The 22,238-nt window shown below is 47.0% G+C and overlaps 1 protein-coding gene and 1 long non-coding RNA gene across 4 annotated transcripts in view; one reads left to right on the forward strand and one right to left on the reverse strand.

Annotated features, from left to right (window-relative positions):
- Positions 1-21,594, reverse strand: part of LOC121016794 (uncharacterized) — a 112,710-nt gene extending 91,116 nt beyond the window's left edge. Inside the window, exon 1 of the long non-coding RNA XR_005784467.1 lies at positions 21,506-21,594. This is a non-coding gene — a long non-coding RNA (uncharacterized LOC121016794). The remainder of the gene's footprint in view (positions 1-21,505) is intronic.
- Positions 1-22,238, forward strand: part of ACOX2 (acyl-CoA oxidase 2) — a 30,759-nt gene that overhangs the window by 5,450 nt on the left and 3,071 nt on the right. For all 3 annotated transcript variants that reach the window (XM_040454604.1, XM_040454605.1, XM_040454606.1), the window contains 9 exons: positions 964-1,083; positions 1,398-1,513; positions 2,183-2,355; positions 4,585-4,747; positions 5,904-6,094; positions 7,540-7,719; positions 9,450-9,555; positions 14,152-14,369; positions 21,528-21,660. In XM_040454604.1, coding sequence (XP_040310538.1) covers positions 964-1,083; positions 1,398-1,513; positions 2,183-2,355; positions 4,585-4,747; positions 5,904-6,094; positions 7,540-7,719; positions 9,450-9,555; positions 14,152-14,369; positions 21,528-21,660 — 1,400 coding nt within the window. The remainder of the gene's footprint in view (positions 1-963; positions 1,084-1,397; positions 1,514-2,182; positions 2,356-4,584; positions 4,748-5,903; positions 6,095-7,539; positions 7,720-9,449; positions 9,556-14,151; positions 14,370-21,527; positions 21,661-22,238) is intronic.

Consider the following 22,238-nt stretch of genomic DNA (forward strand, 5'->3'; position numbering starts at 1 on the left):
CTGGATATTGAGAAATGGCAACTATCTGTATTCATTATTATTAGGTGGATGATAGATTCATTTATAGACTTTTGGGGACAGAAAAAACAAAAAGCTTGCTCATCCCACAGTGCCTTTTGCAAAACACTGCTGGATTTGTTTGGCTCTTTGAGGCAGTTCCCCCTCTCTGGGATCAGTGACTTTTTGAGGCCACAAAGGCGCCCATCAGCTGGGACGGGGAGAGGGCAGCAGAGCACTCCTCTCCCTGTGGTAAGGGACCAGTTTTCTCACCACGGATCCTGACATGCACACTCCTGCAGCTCTGACATATATACCCTATCTCCCAGATTCCCAAGAAAATGACTTAAGATCTCCAGCAGCCTCCTTGAGCCTCCCGACCCCATGCCTGTGTACTCTGGGGTGGTTGCTCCACAAACCTGACATTTAGAACCCCTGAACCCCCAGCCACCGAATGGCTGTCCACAAAGCCCTCCAACCTAGTGCATTCTAGAGCCAGACAATCCCATTAAAGTGCTCTGGACTGTTCCAGTCACTTCCAAGGAGGAGTCAAGGTGAGTCAAGGGATATCCCGAAAAAGCATTGCTTTGCTACCCTAGATGCTATCTCTTCCTCTTCCTGGCCTCACAAAGCCAAGCCAGCCCTCAAGCTTCTGAGCACACTGCTCCCTTTGCCTTGCCCTCCCTTCCCTGTGTGCCCTCCTCCCCTGGAAAATACCCCTTACCCTTCAGGCTCCTTGTGCATCCTCCTCTGACCCACACCATTTGTGAAGGCAGATCAAACAAACCCTATCCTGGCCTCATAGAGTGCTCTGCCCTGCCCCATGCCACCACACTGGTCCTCCTAACTCATTACAGACTGGACCCACATCCAGGCTCCTGATGGGGAGAGTCAGCCTGCCTGCTCTGTACACCAAGTCCTCCTACACCAGAGATCATGCTGGGCCTCTCGTGTTTCTGCCCTCAGTGGGACAGTCAGCCACCCATGCCTTGGTCCAGGCCCAGCTGATCTGCTCAGGAGCCCGGCAGGGAATGCATGCCTTTATTGTGCCCATCCGGAGCCTCGAGGACCACACCCCACTGCCAGGTAAGTCCATGTGACTCCCAGGACCCCCGCCAGGACAGGCCTCCCTGTCCTGAGGCCCCAGAGGTCATGGGAGAAGCTAGGACATGTCTCCCTTGGGCAGGGAGGAGTCTGGTTGGACAGCCCTCATGCTAACTGGCTGGGTGAACTTAAGCAAGAATCAGCACCCAATCTGACCTCAGCCTGATCCCCTGCAAAACAGGTATAAAACCCCAATGTCACAGGCTGCCGTGAGGCTCAGAGGAACTGGAACGTGTGTGTGGTACCCCACACAAAGTACTTGGTTGATAGATGTTCCCGTCTCCATCTCCTTCTAGGAATCACTGTTGGAGACATCGGGCCCAAGATGGGCTTTGACTGTACAGACCATGGCTTCTTGCGACTGGACCATGTGCGGATCCCCAGAGACAACATGCTGAGTCGCTTTGCACAGGTGGGGGTCCTGGAGATGCTGCAAGCTTATACTGCCTGGAGAGGGGATGGTGGCCCCCTGCAGATTGCTGCTGTCTCTGGGTCCTCCCCCATAGGGCAGAGAAACAGACCCCACCTCAGAGAGGCTCTGGTATCCCACAGATCTGTGTAAAAACCCAGTCGAGAAGCAGTGTGATATTGGGCAAGTCACTTGGCCTACCTGAGCCTCAGAGTTACCACGGGTAAATGGGGAGGTAGAGCAGTCATGGGGTAGGGTGGCAAAGCAATGTGAGAAGAGGGAAGGGCTGAGAGTGAAAGCATATTTACCTGCAGTGAGGCCTAGACACAAACAATCACAGACCGGACACTGGCCGGGTGTTAGAGGAAGTTCTGGAGGTCCCCATCTTGCCAGGCATTACCTTTAAGCTGTGGATTTGGGGGAGATCCTAGGTGTCCAAGGTGAGGAGCTGTGAACCAAGGCACTTAGGGCAGTGGCTGTTTCGCAAAAAGCACGGGTGTGTTTAACGATCAGCGTGGCCACACCAGCACGCTCTGGCTGGTAGTCGGCCATCTGTCCCAGGTGAGCGGTTTGAGGACTGTGGTGCCTGCAGGGCATGAAGCCCATAGTTATGGGTATAGGACTGTCTGGGGAGTCTTGGCTCAGACTCAACACCTGCCTTTGGCCCACCAGGTCTTGCCAGATGGCACCTACCTCAAGCTCGGAAAATTGCAGATCAACTACCTTTCCATGGTGATAACACGGGTGAATCTGCTCTGGGGCGAGGTAACACCCATTCTGCAGAAGGCCTGTGTCATCGCCATTCGCTACTCGGTCATCCGCCGGCAGTCCTGCCTCCGGCCCAGGCAAGAAGCACCCACAGGCTGACCACTACAGACAGAACTAGCTCTGATTCCCACAGCACCTGCCCCCTGCTGCCACCCCTCTGCCAGAGTGGGGTGCTGGGAATACACATCACCCCCGTAACATACACGCAACACCTGCCCAGACCTAGCCCATCTGGCCATGTCTGTAGGGTCTCTGTTGGCTCCCTCTAACCCCTGGCTGATTGGCTGCCCATCCTGTGTCTGTCAGTATCTGACCCCATGGGGTTTCTGTGAGATCATTTGTCTTTGGCCTGGACCATCAAATCTAACTCAGTCTGTCTGTCCAAATCCAACTGGGTCCTACCCGGCTATGACCAGCTGAGTATGTCTGGGTCAGCCACTTGCCAAACTGCAGGTGACTGTGGCTCCTGAGTTTGTTCTGTCAGGATGTGAGTGATTGTGTCTGGAAAAGCCCAACTGTCATACCAGACAGTATACGACTGAAGTTGGTTCTGTCTGGCTGGAACTGTCAGCATCCTGTGGTATGTCCAAGTCCGGATCCATTTTGTTGTATGTGACTGTGTCAAGCTAATCCTCCCTCTGCCCTATGGGACCAAATAGCCAATACTCTCTGTTTTTTAACATGTGTATGTGTACCCATGCATATGCATGCCTGTGGAAACGCACACAATTGCCAGATTCAGCAAAAGAAAATACAGGACTGCCTGTAAACGGCAAATAATTTTGCTGTAAACAGAAAATAATATACGACCACTATGTCCCAAATGGGGACATGCACCCAGGATGTGGCAACATGGAGCTGAGCATATGGTGCCCCAGTGAGCATGGCAGGGGAGGTACAGCCATAACTGATTCAACTAGTGGTGCTGAGGGACGGGCTTCAACCTGCCAGTTCTTGTCCCAACTCTGCCAAGTGACCCTGGGCAAGTCCTTTGCCCTCTCTGGGCCTCAGTTTTTTCACCTGTAATGTGAAGATGAGAGAACTTCCAGCCCAAGAACCTGGCGATGTTTCATGCCATGGACTGAAGGATCCAGCAGTCTAAGCAAAATGGACTGCAGGTCAGATGCCAGGCAGACCTGGGTGGACCACAACTAGGCCACTTGCCAGCTGTGGGAGCTTATGCTAGTCACCCCACCTCTTTGTCCCTCAACTTCCTCACCTATGACACAGGGTGACAAGAGCAATCTTTCAGGGCAGTGCTAAGAGTAAAAAGCAACAAAGCATGCCAGGCCCGTAGCCCAGGACCCTTTCCTCTGGCAAACCCAGGGTCCCCGTGCTGGCCCGGGCTTCAGATTCCTGGGCTTAGGGAGTCTTCTCTGGAGGACAGGGGTGCCAGGGAAAGGTGCTGCTGCCGTCCCGTCCAGACTTCAGTTTTCTGGGTTGCAGAAGTGTCCCAAGTATGGTTATAATAGTATGTGTCTAAGTGAGGGGTTGCTGACCTGGGTTCCTCCCAGAGAGCCATGGGAGGCTCCTCACATTCATGCTTTCTTTTAATCCACAAAATAGTTACTCCAGGCCCCTTCATGCTGGATACAGTCTCGGGCACTAAAGACACAGCAACAGACAAGGCAAATACAGTCCCTACCTTAGGATTCCATCAGACCCAAGTTCACATCCTCAGAGTTACTGATTAGGCTCAATGTACCTCCCAGCACATACGATGTGTACCTGGACTTTGAAAGGTCAAGTTTCAAATCATCGGGGGTACAAGACCACAACCCTTTACTTGAAATCCTTGGGACCAAATGTGTTGGAATTCATAACTTTCATATTTTAGCAGGATAATATGGTGCATATGCTGTAATTTTGTAAACTTCCCCCATAAGGGGCAACATCCATAAGCAAACATGTCAATATTTCTGCAGAGAATTGTGTGGATATTCATGTTAGATAGAATTTTAAGATCATTAATAACTTCATGTCAGTTCAGGTCAAGTTTTGCAGTGAGTTATAAAAAACTATCAGGTTTTTAAAATTTATTTGAGAGAGCAAAAGCGAGCGAGGGAGAGAGGCAGGGAGGGAGTAGGAGAGAGAAAACCTCAAGCAGGCTCTGCACTGTCAGCCACAATGTGGGGCTTGAACCATGAGATCATGACCTGAGCTGAAATCAAGAATCAGATGTTTAACCAACAGGTGCCCCCCCACAAAAGCTATCAGTTTTTAAGTATTTTATGGCACTGGGGATATGGGAAGTGGGGAGGTGGCATGTAGCAATCTTCTAAACCTTCTTCTTTTCTTCCATTCAGTGACCCAGAGGCAAAAGTCCTGGACCACCAGACACAGCAGCAGAAACTCTTTCCTCAGCTGGCCACAGCCTATGCATTACATTTCCTGACAAGCAACCTCTTGGAATTCTTCCACAGCTCCTATGATGCCATTCTGAACAGAGACTTCAGCCTCCTGCCTGAGGTACCTGCTGTCTGCTGGGGGTGGAGGGGTGGGATGCAGGAGCTGGGAAATGGCTGAAATTGTTCTCATCACTGGGATGCAGCCACAGCCCTGTTCCCACAGGCTCCTTCTACTATCTCCTCTCAGCCTTCCAACATCCCAGGGCACCCAGGGTGAACTGTACCTCGACATATAAATCCACCTACATCTGGCCTCCAGAAAGCTCCAAAAATGTTAGAGGGAATAATCACACATAATACATACAACACAGAAGCACAATCCCTGGTGTGTATTTGAAACCTAAAAAGCCCCCCAAAATTACAGTCATTGAGAACACATTTGGTGGCACAATTTGACCTGAATTGATCTGATTTATCCCACTGGACGTATATACATTTTGCAGCAGAAATATTAATGAGTTTGATCACTAAGGCTGCCCCAGACTCTTCTGGGTATTATATATAATCTACCTTAAATGCCCTGCTTTAGCTTTCTAAAATTCAAAAAACATTGATTCCAAAATACATCCGGCCCCTAGGGTCTCAGATAAAGGACCAAGGACTTAGATATACTGTAACATTTAGTCCACCAGACCCTGGGCTTCATAAGCATAGCTTCATTAATCCTCAATTGTAGAGCAGGCAGCATTTTATATTCCCATTTTACAGATTAGGAAAGTGAAGCACAGAGAGGTTAAGGAACATAACCTTCCTCCCAAGAACTTAAAAGTCTGAAAGATAGGTTAAAGGCTTTCAAGAAGCCAAAGCTCAAACCAGGTCTGCAGCCTGGAAGCTCCTCCTACAACTCAGGCCAGTGGGCTGGTGGTGGACCTCCACCCTCACAGGACAGCTCTCCAACAACCCCACTTGACCAGCAAAATCTGCAACTCCTGGATGATGGTGAGCCCAGTCCTGGAAGCACCCTCTTCCAGGGATCCTGGAGACACTGGCCTGGACAGTTTTCCTTTGTCTTTACTACAGCTACATTGCCTCATTGTGTGATCTTGGGCAAGTCACATAACATCTCTGAGTCTCAGCCTTCTCAGTCATAAAGTTGAGAGCTGAGGAAACAATCTTATGTCATGGGGTTGTCGTGGACATACAGCAGGTTGTATGAGCGGTAAGCATGGTTGTTACCGGAGGGCCCCCTTACTTGCCCTGACCCCCTGTTCTCACAGCTTCACGCACTGAGCTCAGGACTCAAGGCCATGGCGTCAGACTTGTGCAGCTGGGGGACTGAGCTGTGCCGCAAAGCCTGCGGCGGCCATGGCTACTCGAAGCTGAGTGGCCTGCCCTCACTGGTCGCCAGAGTGACAGCCGCCTGCACCTACGAGGGTGACAACACTGTGCTCTACCTGCAGATGGCCAGGTAAGGCCCCTGCGTGGGTTGAAGCAGCAGCCAATGTCCATGGTGGGAACGGACGCTGGGCAGGGCCATGCGGAGACCACCCAACCAACCCACGCAGTCTGGATCCCGCCCATCCGGAGCTTTAGGAAGGCTGGAGAAGAGTGCAGCTTTCCCTCACTTCACATTCTTCGGTGGCTCCCCACTGCTAGTGGGAAAATGCCACATTGCCCACCCCCATCTCCACTCCCCCCACCTCCCTTCCCCAGCTGGCCAAGTTTCCTCTTTCCCAGCATGGGCTTCACGAACGCTCCCTTCCCTCGCCGGAATACTCTGGCCTGGCCTGGCCTGCTGGGCCTGCTGCTGTAAGCGGCTCATTCTGCGGGGCGCTGCTTAGATGCCCGCCCTGGCGCTCCCACTCAACACCATCCGAGTGTCTCTTCTCCGTGAGCCAGAGCTCCTGGGGCCTTGCCCACCAACTGTCCTCAGGCTTAGCACAGGGCCTGCTCACGGAGGCTCCCACCTGAGAGGCAGGAAGGGACCCAGGATTCGCAACCGACAAGTGGTGGCTTCTGTTCATTCTCTTCTGTCTGTGGGGGCTCAGACTGACCAGGCCTTTCACATTTATCTATCCTCGGGTGACTCAACAGGGCACATGTTTCCCCATGCAAGGAGAAAGGGCTTGCTAGCAAATAGGCTATATAATATTCTTGAAAAAATTTATCATATGTAGTATTATGGTGCTTTTTTTTTTGAAATTATAAGGGGGATACAGTATCATGTGTTAGAAATTCTGTGTCCCACATTATAAAAGCAATACAAATATTTTCTCAGTTTTCACAAACCTTCTATCAGGTGAGTATTATTATCCCCATTTAAATATGGAGACACTGAGGCCAAGGGAGGTGAAGTAACTTCCACAAGCATCACAGAGGTCTCAACAGGGCTGCCTGGGAATCCAGGATTGGCTGAGCCCAGAGCCTATAAGCACTGGATCATCACAGGAAAGAAGCCGAGAGTCACCTGTAATTCTCCCACTCGTGTTAGCCTTCTTACACCTATCCTTTCTCAAGTAAGAAAATTTAATCTCTGCTGCCACTGTACAATTCAGCATAAATCCCCAAATCACAAGATCCTAACCAGAAGAATAAATTCTGTTTGCTCAGATACCAGAAGGGTTTCAGTTCAGGATCTGAGTGTCTACCCAGCTCTGCAGTTCCAGCCTCCTTTCACTGTGGAAGAAACCACAGTCTCCGGGTGCATGGCCCTGAGGGCCTCACAGCTGGGGAGGTGGGGGGGGGGGAGGGCTTTGGGGTGAGGATAACCATCAGGAGGGACCAGGCAAGAAACTGCATGGTCCTGGTTCTCCTATAGGGAGTGTAAGAGTGCGTGTTTTTGGAGATAGGGGCGCTGGTCTATCCCACAGGGCTCCCGCTGCTCACTGGCTCCCACCCCCACCCCACCCCCAGGTTTCTGGAGAAAAACTACCTGCAAGCTCAGGCATCCCAAGTCCCCACATCGCAGAGATCTCTCCCTCAGTCTGTTGCGTACCTGACTGCACCTGACCTGGCCAGGTGCCCAGCCCAGAAAGCAGCTGACTTCCTCCACCCACAACTCTACACCACGGCCTGGGCACACGTGGCAGCCAGGTGAGCAAGAAATTGGCCATTCCACTTGGGGACGGGCTCCTTCCTACACTAGGGCCTTTGGGATGGGATGGGTGAGCATTCGTGCATACTCCTCTGAAAAGCACCCCCTTCCCCAACCTCAGTCCTCTCAGTTCCTGCCACCGTGGGCAGAGAAGGGGAAGTCACATCCATCAGCCACCATCACTTCCCCATCCTCATTGAGCTAGTAGGACATCACCCCTCTGGTCAGTGCAAGGAACTTTTTATATCTATAGGTTTTTACTGTGATTTGCAATGCAACGAATGTACCATGTGTAAGTACCACATCAGTATGTAAATACCAACAAATAAATAAAAGTAAACACCAATATTCATAGAGGCCTTAATACCCCAACCTGTGGTTCCCAGGATAGTTAATAATTGTTTCAAAATCACGAGCAACTCTGGACATTCATTTATTTATTCCACAAATATTAAATTCCTACAATGTGCTAGGCACTATTCTAGGTACTACAGATTAGTAAACCAGTCAAGAAAAGCCTAAGCCTCACAGATCTAATATTTTAGTTAGGGGAGGTAGAGAGTGCAAAATAAGGCTGCTCAGGGTAATTAAAATGCCATTATACTGACTTTTGCTTGGACCTCAATGTGACATCTGTTTATCTATTCCCTGACAAGACAAAAAATAAATATTGCTTAATAAACAGTTTGCTTTGCATACAAATTCCAAGGATCATGAGCGGATGGTCAGGAAATAGAAAATAAAAGGAAAAGGTTAAGTAAATGGCAAATGACCAATTTAGTGGTTTGGAGAACAAGGATTTGTTTGGTTTTCTTTTCTTGCCTTTTAAGTTTCCTTAGGAAGAACCTGAAACAGACTGGGTGACTGACAGGCCTCACTAGCCTTTACAGGAAAACCACTGTCTTTGCTCAGCCACAGAAGTTACTGGTATCAGGATGGTGTCTGCATTACAAAGGAGGGTCAGTGCCTGCCCTAGAGTGCTCAGGCTTTACAGGTCAGAGGTTAAGCTGCTAGTTATGTGACTCTGGACCAGTTAGTTACTAGTTATGTGACCCTGGACCAGTTAGTTAACCAGTTTGGGACTCAGTTTTCCCCACTGTAAATTGGGAATGCCTACCCTTAAAAGGGTTCAAGAGAGGGGCACCTGGATGGCTCAGTTGGTTAAGTGTCTGACTCTCGGTTTCAGCTCAGGCTTGGGTCATTATCTCATGATTCACGAGTTGGAGCCTATTTGGGATTCTCTCTCTCTTCCTTTCTCTGCCCCTCCCCTGCTCAAGCTCTCTCTCTCCAAATAAATATTCAAAAAAAATTTCTAAGAGTTAAAGAGAGGGGGCGCCTGGGTGGCGCAGTCGGTTGAGTGTCCGACTTCAGCCAGGTCACGATCTCGCGGTCCGTGAGTTCGAGCCCCACGTCGGGCTCTGGGCTGATGGCTCAGAGCCTGGAGCCGGTTTCCGATTCTGTGTCTCCCTCTCTCTCTGCCCCTCCCCCGTTCATGCTCTGTCTCTCTCTGTCCCAAAAATAAATAAATGTTGAAAAAAAAAATTTAAAAAAAAAAAAAAAAAGAGTTAAAGAGATAATGTGTAGCATTTAGCCTTGTAACACAAATAGTCAATAAATGGGAATTACTGTATCTCTACTTCTGAGGGACCCCAGGCAGCCTGAGACCAAACTCCACCAGTCCCTTTCCCACTCAGTCAGGAAGCTGAACCTTTTTTTCTTTGGCCTTCAGGCTCATAAAGGACTCAGTGCATCACTTGCAGACTCTGATGCAGTCCGGGGCTGACAGGTATGAGGCATGGAACCAGACCACTGTCATGCACGTCCAGGCTGCTAAGGTGAGCTGCCCATCAGCTGAAGCTCCAACTGAAAGGGGCCTATTTGGTTTCCCCAGCAGGCCACCATGCTGAGAAAATCTGAGCTCTGCCATTATTCCCCAGCCCTGCTCAGTGGCGGCCCTCATTTCACTTCCAAGGCTTTCGTGCAGGGTATTTTAATTAAAGGACTTAACTCCAAAGCAATCTTGCTGACAGCTCTTAGGGAAAAAAAAAATGTAATGAGGCAGTGTTATTGGATTTGCTTCAGGTTGTTCAAATATTTCCTCCCAGATAGAAAAGCAGGTTAAGTCTCCCCTTAGCCCCACAGGCAATCCTTAGATGTCTGTTTCAATTTCTACTATGTTTTGTGTTTGTGCATAATTCACATTCAGTCAGCAAATATTTGACCACCCCCTCAACACCAGGCATCGGGCTGGGCACTGTGAGACACAGGCTGCCACAGGATCCCAGAGATGTACGTCTCTACCCAGCTTGAGGACCACAAAGTCTTCCCAGAAGTGGCATGTAGGCCAAGACTTCCAGGATGAGCTGAAATTAGCCAGCCAAAGGGTAGAGGCTCTGGTTTTGGAAACGAAGATTTCCTGGCAAAGGGAACAGCAGGTGAAGAAGGAAGAGGCAAGAAAAGGCATGGTGCTTGAGAAAATACAGATCCTCAAGGAGGAGCTACAGGAGGAAGCCTGAAAGCAGAAGAGGAAGGCAGGTTGGGGAGGAGAAAAGATAGGCTAGGCCTGGGACCTTGTGCATCACTGCAAGAAGTTTAGTTTTGTTTTCATTGCAATGAAGTTTGGTTTTGTTTTCATTGCAATGGAACATCTTTGCAGACTTTGTATCAGGGGAGTGAGGTGATGAGAGTTTCATCGTAGAAGAGTCATGCAGGCTGCCTAGGGAGCAATGGGGGCCAGTCAGGAGAAGGCAGCAGCAGTCTGGGCAAGGACTGAGGGTGGTCCCAACCATGAACCTGGCAGAGGGCATGGAGAAAAGTGAGTGGATGCAGGCATATTAAGAGCACAGAAGTAAGGAACAAGTCTCAGAGAGTAATGGGTGAGAAAGAGCTCGAGCTTAGGCAGCTGGCACTCTGACCCTACCTACAGCTGGAAAACCATGGTGAACACTTCAATCCTCAGGCATCAGGCCCAGGAAATGGCAGGAAAGCCCAAAGAAGTGTTTGGTAGCAGCCCTCAAGCGGCAGGCTGGGCATGAGCGCCACCTGGTGACCCACCACCCCTCCCACATCAGCTGGTGCTGGTATTAACTCTGCCACCATCCACTGGGCTGTGTCCACCGCAGGGGCACTCCCTGCTATGCTAAATGTCCTATTAACACAGAGGAGGGTGAGCCGAGGCTGTGCTTTCATCAGACTACCAAAAAAGGAACCACAGCTGCCCATTATTCATCCATTTTCCAAACCTATGCCCTGCCTTCCAAAGGACCAGACAATGCGTGCCAGGGTTACCTCATTTAACACACACAACCCTGGGGGTGAGAGCAGCATAATCTCCATTTTAAGGATGAGGAAACAGAACTAAAAGGAATGAAGTCCCAGAGGTAGGAAATAGTTATGATGCTTTGCTTTGCTTTCTTTTCCCTCATGGATGCAAGCTGTGTCCCCAGAGAGCCACTGTGTGTGAGGGAGGGAGGTGATCCCCAAGTTTTAGGGGCACCAAGCTCAGCCAGTCCAGAGGAGAAGAGCAAGTCCCTTCTCCCCCAGCCATTGTAAGCTGAAGAAAAGTGGCTTCCTGGGGAGATGGTGCCCAAGATAAATCTCCAAAGTCATAATGGGCAGAGAAATCTGCAATGTCTGAGCTTCGTGCTTTGGAAGAACCACGTACTCTGCAGGAACCTTAAGCACCCACCGGGTCCCATCTAGAAACCAGGAATATGCAGGTAGAGAGTGACAACAACACAAGGGGACTAGGGACAGTGGCAGAGTGGTGGACAAGGAACAAGCCCTGGCCTAAGTTCTGTAGGAGTTTCCTCTCTATGTGACTGACCCCTGGTTGTCCTTCCTTTTCTGGCCTGTAACTTCCCAGTATGTAAAACAAAGGGGCATCGACAGGAACTTTAAGCTCTGATGGATGGGCTCTCACCCTATAATCTGAGACCCTGCCTCGGAGAGATGTCAGTCCCTAGCACCACTGGAGCAAATGCTGGTACCCACTATAATCCAGCCTCGGTCTCTAATGGCTTTGGCAACACAGCGTAGTAGTTAAGAGCACAGACTCTTAACCGGGAGGTGGACTATTCTGATATGGATCTCGTTGCTACCACTTACTAGCCATGTGACCTTGGGCGAGGAATTTAATCTTTCAGTGCCTCAGTCTCATCTGCAAAATGGAGCTCATAACAGTACCTACCTTTTATAATGATTATGAAGATTAAATGAGTTAATACATGTAAAATTAAAGATGCACCTGGCAATGCAACACATCCCACCCCCTCACCCAAATTAGGCAGGATGCAAGATTTAAACCAACATATACAAAAAGTAAATAAAGTTCACTGTGTTCAGAGCATGGTGCCAAAGTGGGGTTCACCCTGTCACAGAAGCAGAGGCCGGGGCCCTCAGGCAGTTCTTTTTTGATCACTGCACTCCACAACCCATGGTCCTGAGAAATTAAGGATGTGGCCCCCAGCTTAGAACAGGGGAGCAGGGTCTATCCGGTTTGAGCACGGAGGGCTGTCTGACTCCACAGAGGCAGCAGAGCACATCTGTCCCTCTTCTACCTCCAAATATTGCAAACTCTGCGTGCCTGTGACGACACCAGGTCCAGGTGGCAAAGTGGTGGCGTTCGCACCCGTGCGGAGGCTCCGTGGGAAAGGCAGATCCCTCCCAAAGTGAGAGACCTGATGGGGTCACTTCCCTGTGGAAGACTTTGGTGGTTCTCTGACCCCCACAAAATGAAACCCCAACTGATGTGATTTGATGCAGGCTTCAAGAGCAAACGGTCAAGAAGGAATTCTTTCTTGAGACGTTTTTGGTGCAAAAAAAGGTAGTTTTGTTAAAGCACGGGGACAGGACCCACGGGTTGAAAGAGCTGCCGTGGGGTTGTAAGGAGCAAGTGATTATATACTTTTAAGCTGGGAGGGGTAGACACAAAGGAAGTCTCTGAAAGGATTTTCATAAGTTACAGGATCCTGAAGACCCGGCTGTTGTCAAGCTAAGGCTTTTTCCTCTAGTAAGGTATTAACATTAAGGCAGTTGGAAGTTCCTGGAGGAATGTCACATTCGGCCTGTCTCAAGTACTTGTCAATGGGCTGCAACTTATAAGGAAATTTAATTTCATCTACACTTCTTTTGCATTTGTTCTCCACATCACCAACCATGTCATTCACGGCCCTTTACTGACCCAGGTCCCGGGTGGCCCACCTGCCCTAATGTGTACAGTCTGTCCTCCCCTCAGTAGACTGCTTGTAGCCTCCTGCAAGTACAGCCGTGTGCACAGGAAATCCCCCCTGACTCAAATGGCCTTTCCCATTCTTTGTCCCCCTGAGTAAATTTCTTTGAACCCTCAAGACAGTCTAAGCCTAGCTACTTAAGGCCTTACTGGGAAGCTATCCGGATATCTGCATTTTGACAAGATCACCAGCTAATCTGTCTATACATAAAGATTTGAGAAGAATTTAATATGCTCTCCTTTCCTCCCTACCCACCTGCCCCCATGGAATTCATATACCTCACCTGATAACTATGGTGTGATTTGTCTTGGAGAGAAGTGGAATATTCAAAATACCTAACAACTGGTAGGGCAGGGGCAAGGGCCAGTCAGAAAGCACTTCAGGCCTAATGGAGGCAGAGGCCTGAAAGTCTCCTGCTGGGCCAGGCATTCATCCTTCATTTGCTGAGCTGTGGGGAGGAGGAAGTCCCAGGGAAGGATCCTGGCTGACCCAAGGGGCTCTCACAGGGTTGAGGGCAGTGGTCACTTACCAACTGGTACCAAAAGTTTTACGCTTTTTATGTAAGCTCTGTGCCCAATGTGGGGCTTGAAACTATGACCCTGAGATCAAGAGTCATATGCTCCACCGACTGAGCCAGCCAGGAGCCTGAAAGTCTTATTTTAACCAGTGACAAAGCAAGATTGTTGGATATGGGCTAAATAACAGCCCTGCTTACCTCACAGAGTTTACTCTCTAGCTGGGATAAATTTTGTGTCTATCTTGAGCCTCTACTTTCTCTCCTCCACAACGTACACAAGCACATATATACACATACACACCACTGCCTTGAACATGGCAAACAATAAACAGCTGTTTTCTCAAGAAGAGTGGTACTGTCCTCCACTGTCTCCAGGCCAGCCTCCAATACCCCTGTATTCTTTCTACTTTTCAAATCTATTTGAAATTTCCCCCAAACAAAATAAGGAAGCTAAGGGCCGAGCTCCAGAGCCCACAAGCCCCCAACATAAGCACACGCCTGCGTGCGCACGCACACACACACACCATCAAAAAGGCTCAGTCAGACCCACAGCCAGGAGAAAAGGCAGCTGCCAGCCCGCTGGGAAACACATGGCCACAGGGGGCTTATTCCAGCAGTCTTCCTAAGCTTCCAGGACTTCTGAGGTCAGAAATCAGAAGCTAATGTATCTTTGTGTCTTTTAGGCACACTGCCATTATGTCAGTGTAAAGAATTTTACAGAAACTCTGGACAAACTAGAAAATGAACCAGCAATTCAGCAGGTGCTCAAACGCCTCTGTGACCTCTATGCTTTACATGGCATCCTGACAAACTCGGGTGACTTTCTTCACGATGGCTTCCTATCTGGGGCCCAAGTGGATGCGGTGAGAACAGCCTACCTGGATCTGCTCCCCCTCATCCGGTAAGTGGCTGGCCCTCAAACCATGGTGAGCTTCAGAGACTAGCCCCAGACCCTTTGTTCACTTCAAACTCCAAAATCTTCAGCTCCAAAATCTTGCTAAGTGGGGTCTGGCAAAAGCAGCAAACCACTCTGGAGAGGTTTACACTCTAGCATGATTACATCAACATAAAGCATTATGGATTAGTGAAAGAAAAAAAATTAGAAATAAAAATGCTTAAAAACAAATTATCTCACTATCTCAATTGAACTCTTCAACACTGTAAAGGAAATAGGAATAGTATCTAAAGGAAGCATACCACATATTCATAATATGTAAACTTTAATGAGTCTGAATCATGACTAACATTTAAGGAACATTTATGTGTGCCAGGCATTATGCCAAAAGCTTTCACATACATCATCTCATTTAGTCCTTATAGCCTTTTGAAACAAATACTGTTAATCTCCCTATTTTACTGGGGAGGAAATTCAGGCTGAGGGGAGTTAGGTAACTTGCCCAGGGTCTCACAGTCAGCGAGGGAGGAGCCAGATACAATCTGGGGCCTGTCTGACCCCAGAGTATGCGCTCTCAACTGTATGAAAGTTAAGGTGGGACTACTGTTTATTTCAAACGCATCCTGGTCTTTGTTGAATGTGTTTAAGCGAGTTCCTACTAAGTTGACTAAACTTATTTTAATCCTTCCTTAGCTCCAAGGTGAGATTTTTTTTTTTAACTCAGCAATTCATACACTGATTCATAAAACAATAATACAAATAGTTCTTAAATGCAACATAATGCAGTGTAGTTTAGGGTCATGACATATTAATGCAATACTTTCACTCTGTTACATTATATATAATCTAAATGATCACTTTAAAAACATTGAAACCAAAGCCCCAACCTGAACAGAGCACTGGAAGAAAGAAATTAAAATAATACAGAGCAGTCACCACTGTCCTTAAGTGAAAAATGGGCTGCCTTGAGAATGCAACCTTTTCTGAGGAAATATGATGCCGTTTTATATGGGGTGGTATAGTGTGTGTGTGTGTGTGTGTGTGTGACTCTTACCCTACGACCTCCAATAGCTCACATAATCTACAAGACTAAGATAATAAAAAGGAAAAAGATTTGAAATTTAAAAAATAAGCTACTCATGACAAAGTTTAAAAAAAAAGACTAGATCAAATTAGTTTTATTTCTAACAACATGCAACATGTTACAAACCATTTATGGCTTCACATAAGCACCTAACAGATACTTGGCAGTCGGTAAATGTTCAATTAAATCATCAAAACTGTCAAAAATACATTTTATAGAATTATATCCCAGGTATTAAACTTTCCCTAATGTACAGACTCCAGTGGTGGGAACCACTAATAGCAGAACTGAGTATTGCACAGTTCAGCCCAAGTGTATCTAATCTGGAAATGCTTGGCATTTTTTTTAATAGTTTACTTATTTTGTGAGAGAAAGCATGAGTGGAGCAGGGGCAGAGAGAGAGGAAAAGAGAGAATCCCAAGCTGACTCCACGCTCAGCTCAGAGCCCGACGAGGGGCTAGTACCCAACCATGAGATCATGGCCTGAGCCAAAATCGAGAGTTGGATGCTAAAACAACTGAACCGCCCAGGAGCCCAGGAAATGCTCAGCATTTAAAGTACATGAAGACAATAATATTCTAGCCCTGATTGGCAGTGATGATGAAACACAAAAGATCACCTTAACACTTCATAAGCATGATTGTTCTTAACCTGCAACGGCATTTCTAAGTGCTTGCCTTGGTGCCAAAGACTTACAACTTAGGACAAGACCAGCAGCACTGACACAAATAGGCAACTTATGCGTGCACTGAACCCACAAACTGATTTACTCACATATGTACTTAAGTAATCTTCCTATTATTACAAGGTTGTCAGGTATGTTACAGACTCCATGCTTACAAAAGTTCTGTGTCACAATTCTCTGCCTGATTACTTAGGATCAACCTCTGATTTCTGAGATGACAAATAAAGGATGGCACGCTATTCCATGTGATGCTAAGAACCAGCTCTGTGTGCAATGGTACTTAGCTGACCCAGTTTATAGTTGTTTAAGAGGTCGTAAGGTCGTAAAATCTCAGTTGGGGGACATTCAGGTGAAGATGGCACGTTGAACATATGCATTTACTTTTGTTCTCCTGAAACCCAACAAAACACCAGCAAAGGGATTAAAACTTTTAAAAAGGTATAGACCCACAAAAAGAAAGAAAACAGGAAAGGAAACCTAAATATAAGAAAGTAAATGGACAGTGATTTAGCAGACCTGGGGAAACTGGATCATAAATCAGAAGTGGGAAACAAGTTATACCAAAGAACCCCAAGAACTAGTAGCGCTGTGTACCTCTGGCAATGGGGATGAAGGTAAGACCCACAGGATGGGCTGGAAGTCTGTTTCAGAAGGCTCTGAACCCTCAGTTCCCCTCCTTCTCTGTGAGTGGTTTTGAGCCTTTTCCTTGACCTCACCCTGGCAGAAGGGTACATAGAGGGTCTGTGGGCCAGGGAACATTAGGCATAGGTGAGAATGAGGCTACCCTTCAGAAAACAGCAGCCTGAACAAATGTTTGTAGGCCCCGTGCTAACAGCCCCCTCCCCCAGCCGTCTTTTCCCTGGTTCCCAGAAAGCTGGCAGCCAGGCGCGTGGCCTACAGGAAGATGATAGCACACTCCTTCTCTGGAGAATCTGACAAGCCCAAAGGAGAGAGAACCAAAGACACTGACCCCACAGTCCCCCAATTCACCCCATAGAGAATCCCACATATCTACAAGCACACCCAGACTTCTAAGCAGCTAGCTAATGCCCCACTCTTAGCTATGGTCAGACACTCAGGGATCACCAGACACCTGCGGGAAGCCCCTGACATAAAACAGAGCCCAAACAAGCAAGAACGAAATAACTTGGAGGGTAGAAGAGAATCTTCTGGGAGAAGGACTTTTTTTTTTAAAAGATAAGTAATATCCTCAAAGAGTTAAGAGGGAATATTCCAACCACAAGCCAAGAATGTCATTTCTTAAAAAGTAATATTCAGGGGGCGCCTGGGTGGTTCAGTCGGTTGACTGTCTGACTTCGGCTCAAGTCATGATCTCACAGTTTGTGAGTTTGAGCCCCACATTGGGCTCTGTGCTGACAGCTCAGAGCCTGGAGCCTGCTTCAGATTCTGCGTCTCCCTCTTTCTCTGCCCCACCCCCGCTCACACTCTGTCTCTCTCTCTCTCTCTCTCTCTCTCTCTCAAAAATAAATAAAACACACACACAAAAAAATTTACATGATAGTGGAAATGAAAAAAATCAATTGAAGGATTGGAAGATAAAGTTGCATAAATTGCACAGAAAAGAAAGCAAAAAGACAAAAAGATAGAAATTAGGAAAAAACATTAAAATAGTAAGAAGACTGATCCTAACTGTCCATTATCTAAAAAACAGATCTAGAAAGAGCAGACAGAGAACACAGAAGGGAACAAGCCATTAATTAAATAATTCAAGAAAATACTCTTCAAATGAAGGTAATGAGTTTCAGACTGAAAAGGCCACAAATGCTTGTAGACTAGAGGAGACAAACACAGACAGAAAACATAAGTCAAACAGTATGCAAAATGGTACTGCTAAGAAAAGGAAAGCAGGGAAGGGGATCAGGAATGCTGGGGGTGCAGTGGGAGGGACAGTGGTTTTAAGTAAGTCAGAGAAGGCCTCCCAGAGAGGGTGATGTTGGAGGAAAGATCTCAAGTGGAGGGGAGGTGAGACGAGCCATGGGCTGGGGGCGGGCAGGGGGGAAGCACTCCAGGCAGAGAAGTACAAATGTTGAAGGCCAGAGCATGCCTGGCACATCCATCCAGAGAACAGAGAAGAGGCCACAGAGGCTGGAGCCATGTGACTAGGTGGAGAGTGAGGGCAGAGGGCAGAGAGGTAGGGTGTACTGGGGCGGGGGGTGGGGGGTACGATGGGGGTAGGGATCATCACAAAGACTTAAGACTTTGGCTTTTACTTTGTGTGAGAAGGGGACGGGTTTTCAACATAGCATAAGACACAGTCTGAAGTCATCTGATGTATTTTTCTAAAGGATCACTCCAGTTGCGACAGTAAGGAACTGGGCAGGGGAAGAATAAAAAGCAAGGAGCCCAGCTAGGAGGCTACCTCAATAATCTAAGTGAAAGATGACAATGGGTTAGACTGGGTGCCAGCACTGGAGGTGGTGGGAGGTGACTAAAGTTTGGATATATTTGGAAGATAGAATAGGATTTGCTAACAGATTAGGTACAGGATGTATGCGACAGAGAGGAGCTCAGGTTTTTGGCCAGAGTAGCTATTTACTATAAATGTGCCAGGTTTGGGCAGGATGCACAGGAAAAGCTGTAAAAAATCAGGAGTTTGGCTCTTTATTTTTTTAAGTTTTATTTATTTAAATAATCTTTACACCAAACATGGGGTTCAAACTCACAACGCTGAGATCAAGAATCACACACTCTATTGACTGAGCCAGCCAGGTGCCCCAGGGGTTTGGTTTTGAACATGTTAAGTTTGAAGAGCCTGTTAGAAATTAAGGAAGATGTTAAAATGCAGGTTAAGTGAGACTGGAGAGATCAATTTGGAAGTCATTAGCATATGGCTGGTATTTAAAGCCATGAGGATATCCCATGGAGTGACTGGATACAGAGAAGAGGCTGGAGTACTGAGTCTTGGGACCCTCCAAAGATGAAGAAGAGGAGGCCCTGACAAGAACTATTTCAGTAGAGTGGCAGAAGTTAAAACCTGAACAGATCCAGTCTACAAGAACAGGTGGAGAAGAAGAAATAGCAAAGCATAAACAAGTACAACACTTTTAAGGAGATTTATCATAAAGGGGAGTCAAGATCTGGAATAGATGATGGAGAAGGAAACAGACTCAAAGCTTGTTGTTAAGATGGGGGATAGCACACCATGTTCACATGCGAAAACGATTCAGTAGAGATGGGGACTTTGACATTGTAAGGCAAAGGCAAGAGAATTTCTAGAACATCGTTTTCTGGTAGGCAAGAGCAGAAGGCATCTACTGGACAGAGAGGGACTGGCGAGAGCTGGGAGCCAGAACTGCATACCTGTGCTAAAAATAGAGAAAGAACCATACCTATAGGTGCACAGGTGAGAACCTGTGGATGTGCTCTTACTGCTTCCATTTTATCAGTGAAATGGGACGAAGAGCCATCGAAAAGAGAGAGATAGGGAGGCAGGTGGCATGGACTTAAGGATTAGAGAGAAGGTGTGAAATAATCCCCGAAGAGAATAAAAGAGTACAGGAACGAGAGCGATGTCATAGGATTGCTAGGCAGCCGGAAGGGCCCACTTGAGCCCGTTACACCGGTCGGTACTGGTTTCCAGTCGGCCATATAGAGCCACAAAGGTGATGTCACACAGTCAGTGAAAAATGTGGAATATATTTTTGAGGAAGTGAATATAAAAGACCATGGAATTTCAGGTGAATAAGAAAGGAAGGGAGACCACCAGAAGGATGAGCGACATTAAGTAAGTGGCAGGTGCCAGTAAGGTCAAGGAAGTACAAACAGCCCTAAATGAAAATCACCTCACAGCGATGATGAAGGGTCATCCAGAGAGGATTAAAATAGGTAGGTACAGTATCCCAGTCATCTCAAATGCTTTGCAAAAGGAGGGCTAGGGAAGAGTATAAAAAAATTGTATGTTATGCTTTCTACCCTTTGTTAAAAAAGAAAGAGAAGTATATGAACAATTTTTTAAAATATTTCATTCAGGGGCACCTGGGTGGCTCAATCCGTTGGGCAACTGGAGTCTTGATTTCAGCTCAGGCCGTGATCTCACCATGGGTGAGATGGAGCCCTGTATTGGGCTCAGTGCTGCCGGGGCAGAGCCTGCTTGGGATTCCCTCTCTCCTTCTCTCTGCCCCTCCCCTGCAAGCGTGCATGCTCTCTAAAAAATAAGTAAATAAACTTAAAAAAAAAAAAAAAAGGTTAAAAAATATTTCATTCAATAGGCTAAAATAAAGCACATTTTGTTGCTTGAAAAAAGAAAAAAAGGGGGGTTGCCTGGAAGACTCAGTCAGTTAAGTCAGTTAAGCATCTGACTCTTAAATTCGGCTCAGGTCATCATCCCACAGTGGTGAGATCAAGCCCCAAATGGGGCTCCAAGCTGAGTGTAGAGTTGCTTGGGATCTTCTCACCGTCTCCTCTGCCCCTCCCCTGCTCATTCTCACTCTCTCTCTCTTTCTCTCTCAAAAATAAATATATAATATAATATAATATAATCTTTAAAAAGCCCAGAAAATTAAAAAAAGGGTTATCAGAGTCAAAAGACTAGAGGGAGTAAGCTAAAAGAGCAGGGATGGTGAAAGGAATGCCATCTGCATCGCGGAGAAGGTACAGATGTTGCCGTCAAGTCTTGGGGTGGGATCCTGGTGGAGAATCACAAGGTGGGGCTGTAGAACAAGGTCAAAGGAGAAGATCCATGAACTGAGAAGCCACGTTTTAGAGGAACATTCAGGTAGACAATGAAATCACTAAGGATGATGAGTGTTGGAGAGAGAAATAGCAGGCCAGGAAGTAGATCCCTCTTAATAGGAGAGACATGGTGGGGACACAGCTCAACTGTGAGCAGGATACATAAAGTCACAATAATATGCAGACATATAGTCTTAACCATGTAAGTACCAAATGCAAGTCTGACCAGTATTTAAACTATATACTGGGAGCGGGAAGGCCAAGGGGAAGAAGCAGGAGAGAGCGGGGATGAGATAGGGGTGAAGGGAGGGGACTAAAAACATATCTTTTGTAATGCAGACTCAACAGACAATATCTAAAACTGAACAATCAAGAAGTAGCAATCCAAACAAGACATTTAGAGATATTCAAGTAAATAACAAAAATAGCAGCTAAAAGACCAAGACTGATTGCAGGGTGGAGGAAGTAGAGGTAGGACGGGGATATACTGATTTTAACTAACAAGCCTTGAAGACTACTAGACTCTTTATACTATGGTATATATAACTGATCAAAAATTAAAACGTTTAAAAAATTAAAGCTGAGTTGTTCAAAAGTGAATAATGATGCAACCTCTAACTAGGTGTTGTTATTCACCATCCCTGATTAATTAGATTCATAAGAGCAATCTAAAATACTCACAAACTCTTGTTTTCTCTCACAGGAAGGATGCCATCTTGTTAACTGATGCTTTTGACTTCACGGATCAGAGCTTAAACTCAGCACTTGGCTGTTACGATGGCAATGTCTATGAACGTCTATTCGAATGGGCTCAGAGGTCACCGACCAATACTCAGGTAGTTGAGTAGAACACATTATAAATTATTTAAGAGAGCAGAGAACAAGCAGTGAATACACTTCCATGTTTTCTCATTTTAATTGATTCCCATTAGGTTGGAAATTGCTTGGCATAGCACGTGTGTTTAAAAGAGAATACATAAAAGAAACCAAGAGTAGGGATGTGGTCTGGCAGGAACTCTGAGTCTGGACTGCAATCAGCAAAATGCATTGCTCAGAATTTGGTAAAGGGAATTAGGAGGAAGGCCCAAGCTCTAAATCGTGGCTTGACATACTCAAGAGCATATACACATAGTGGCAAACTAGCTTTTAAGTCACAAAAATAAGATAAATCATTGCAGTGATTTAGCTATCTTATTTTCAGCCTTTAACTCTGTTTTGTGGTGATAAAAATGGGTGATAGGAAACTTGGGGTGGGGAGATCGCTCTCACATCTGTCTGCTAGAGATGCCTCCTTCCTATCCATTCTGAGGAACACAATCCCAGGAACAAAGAAGGCTGCTGTACTGCCATCAGCAGCCCAGGAAAGCCATATAAACAATTACAAGGGTTATGGCAAAAAGATCCCCAGCTGTCT

Source organism: Herpailurus yagouaroundi, unplaced genomic scaffold (genome assembly GCF_014898765.1).
Source record: "Herpailurus yagouaroundi ecotype Mexico unplaced genomic scaffold, PumYag 213, whole genome shotgun sequence".
Taxonomy (NCBI): Eukaryota; Metazoa; Chordata; class Mammalia; order Carnivora; family Felidae; genus Herpailurus; species Herpailurus yagouaroundi.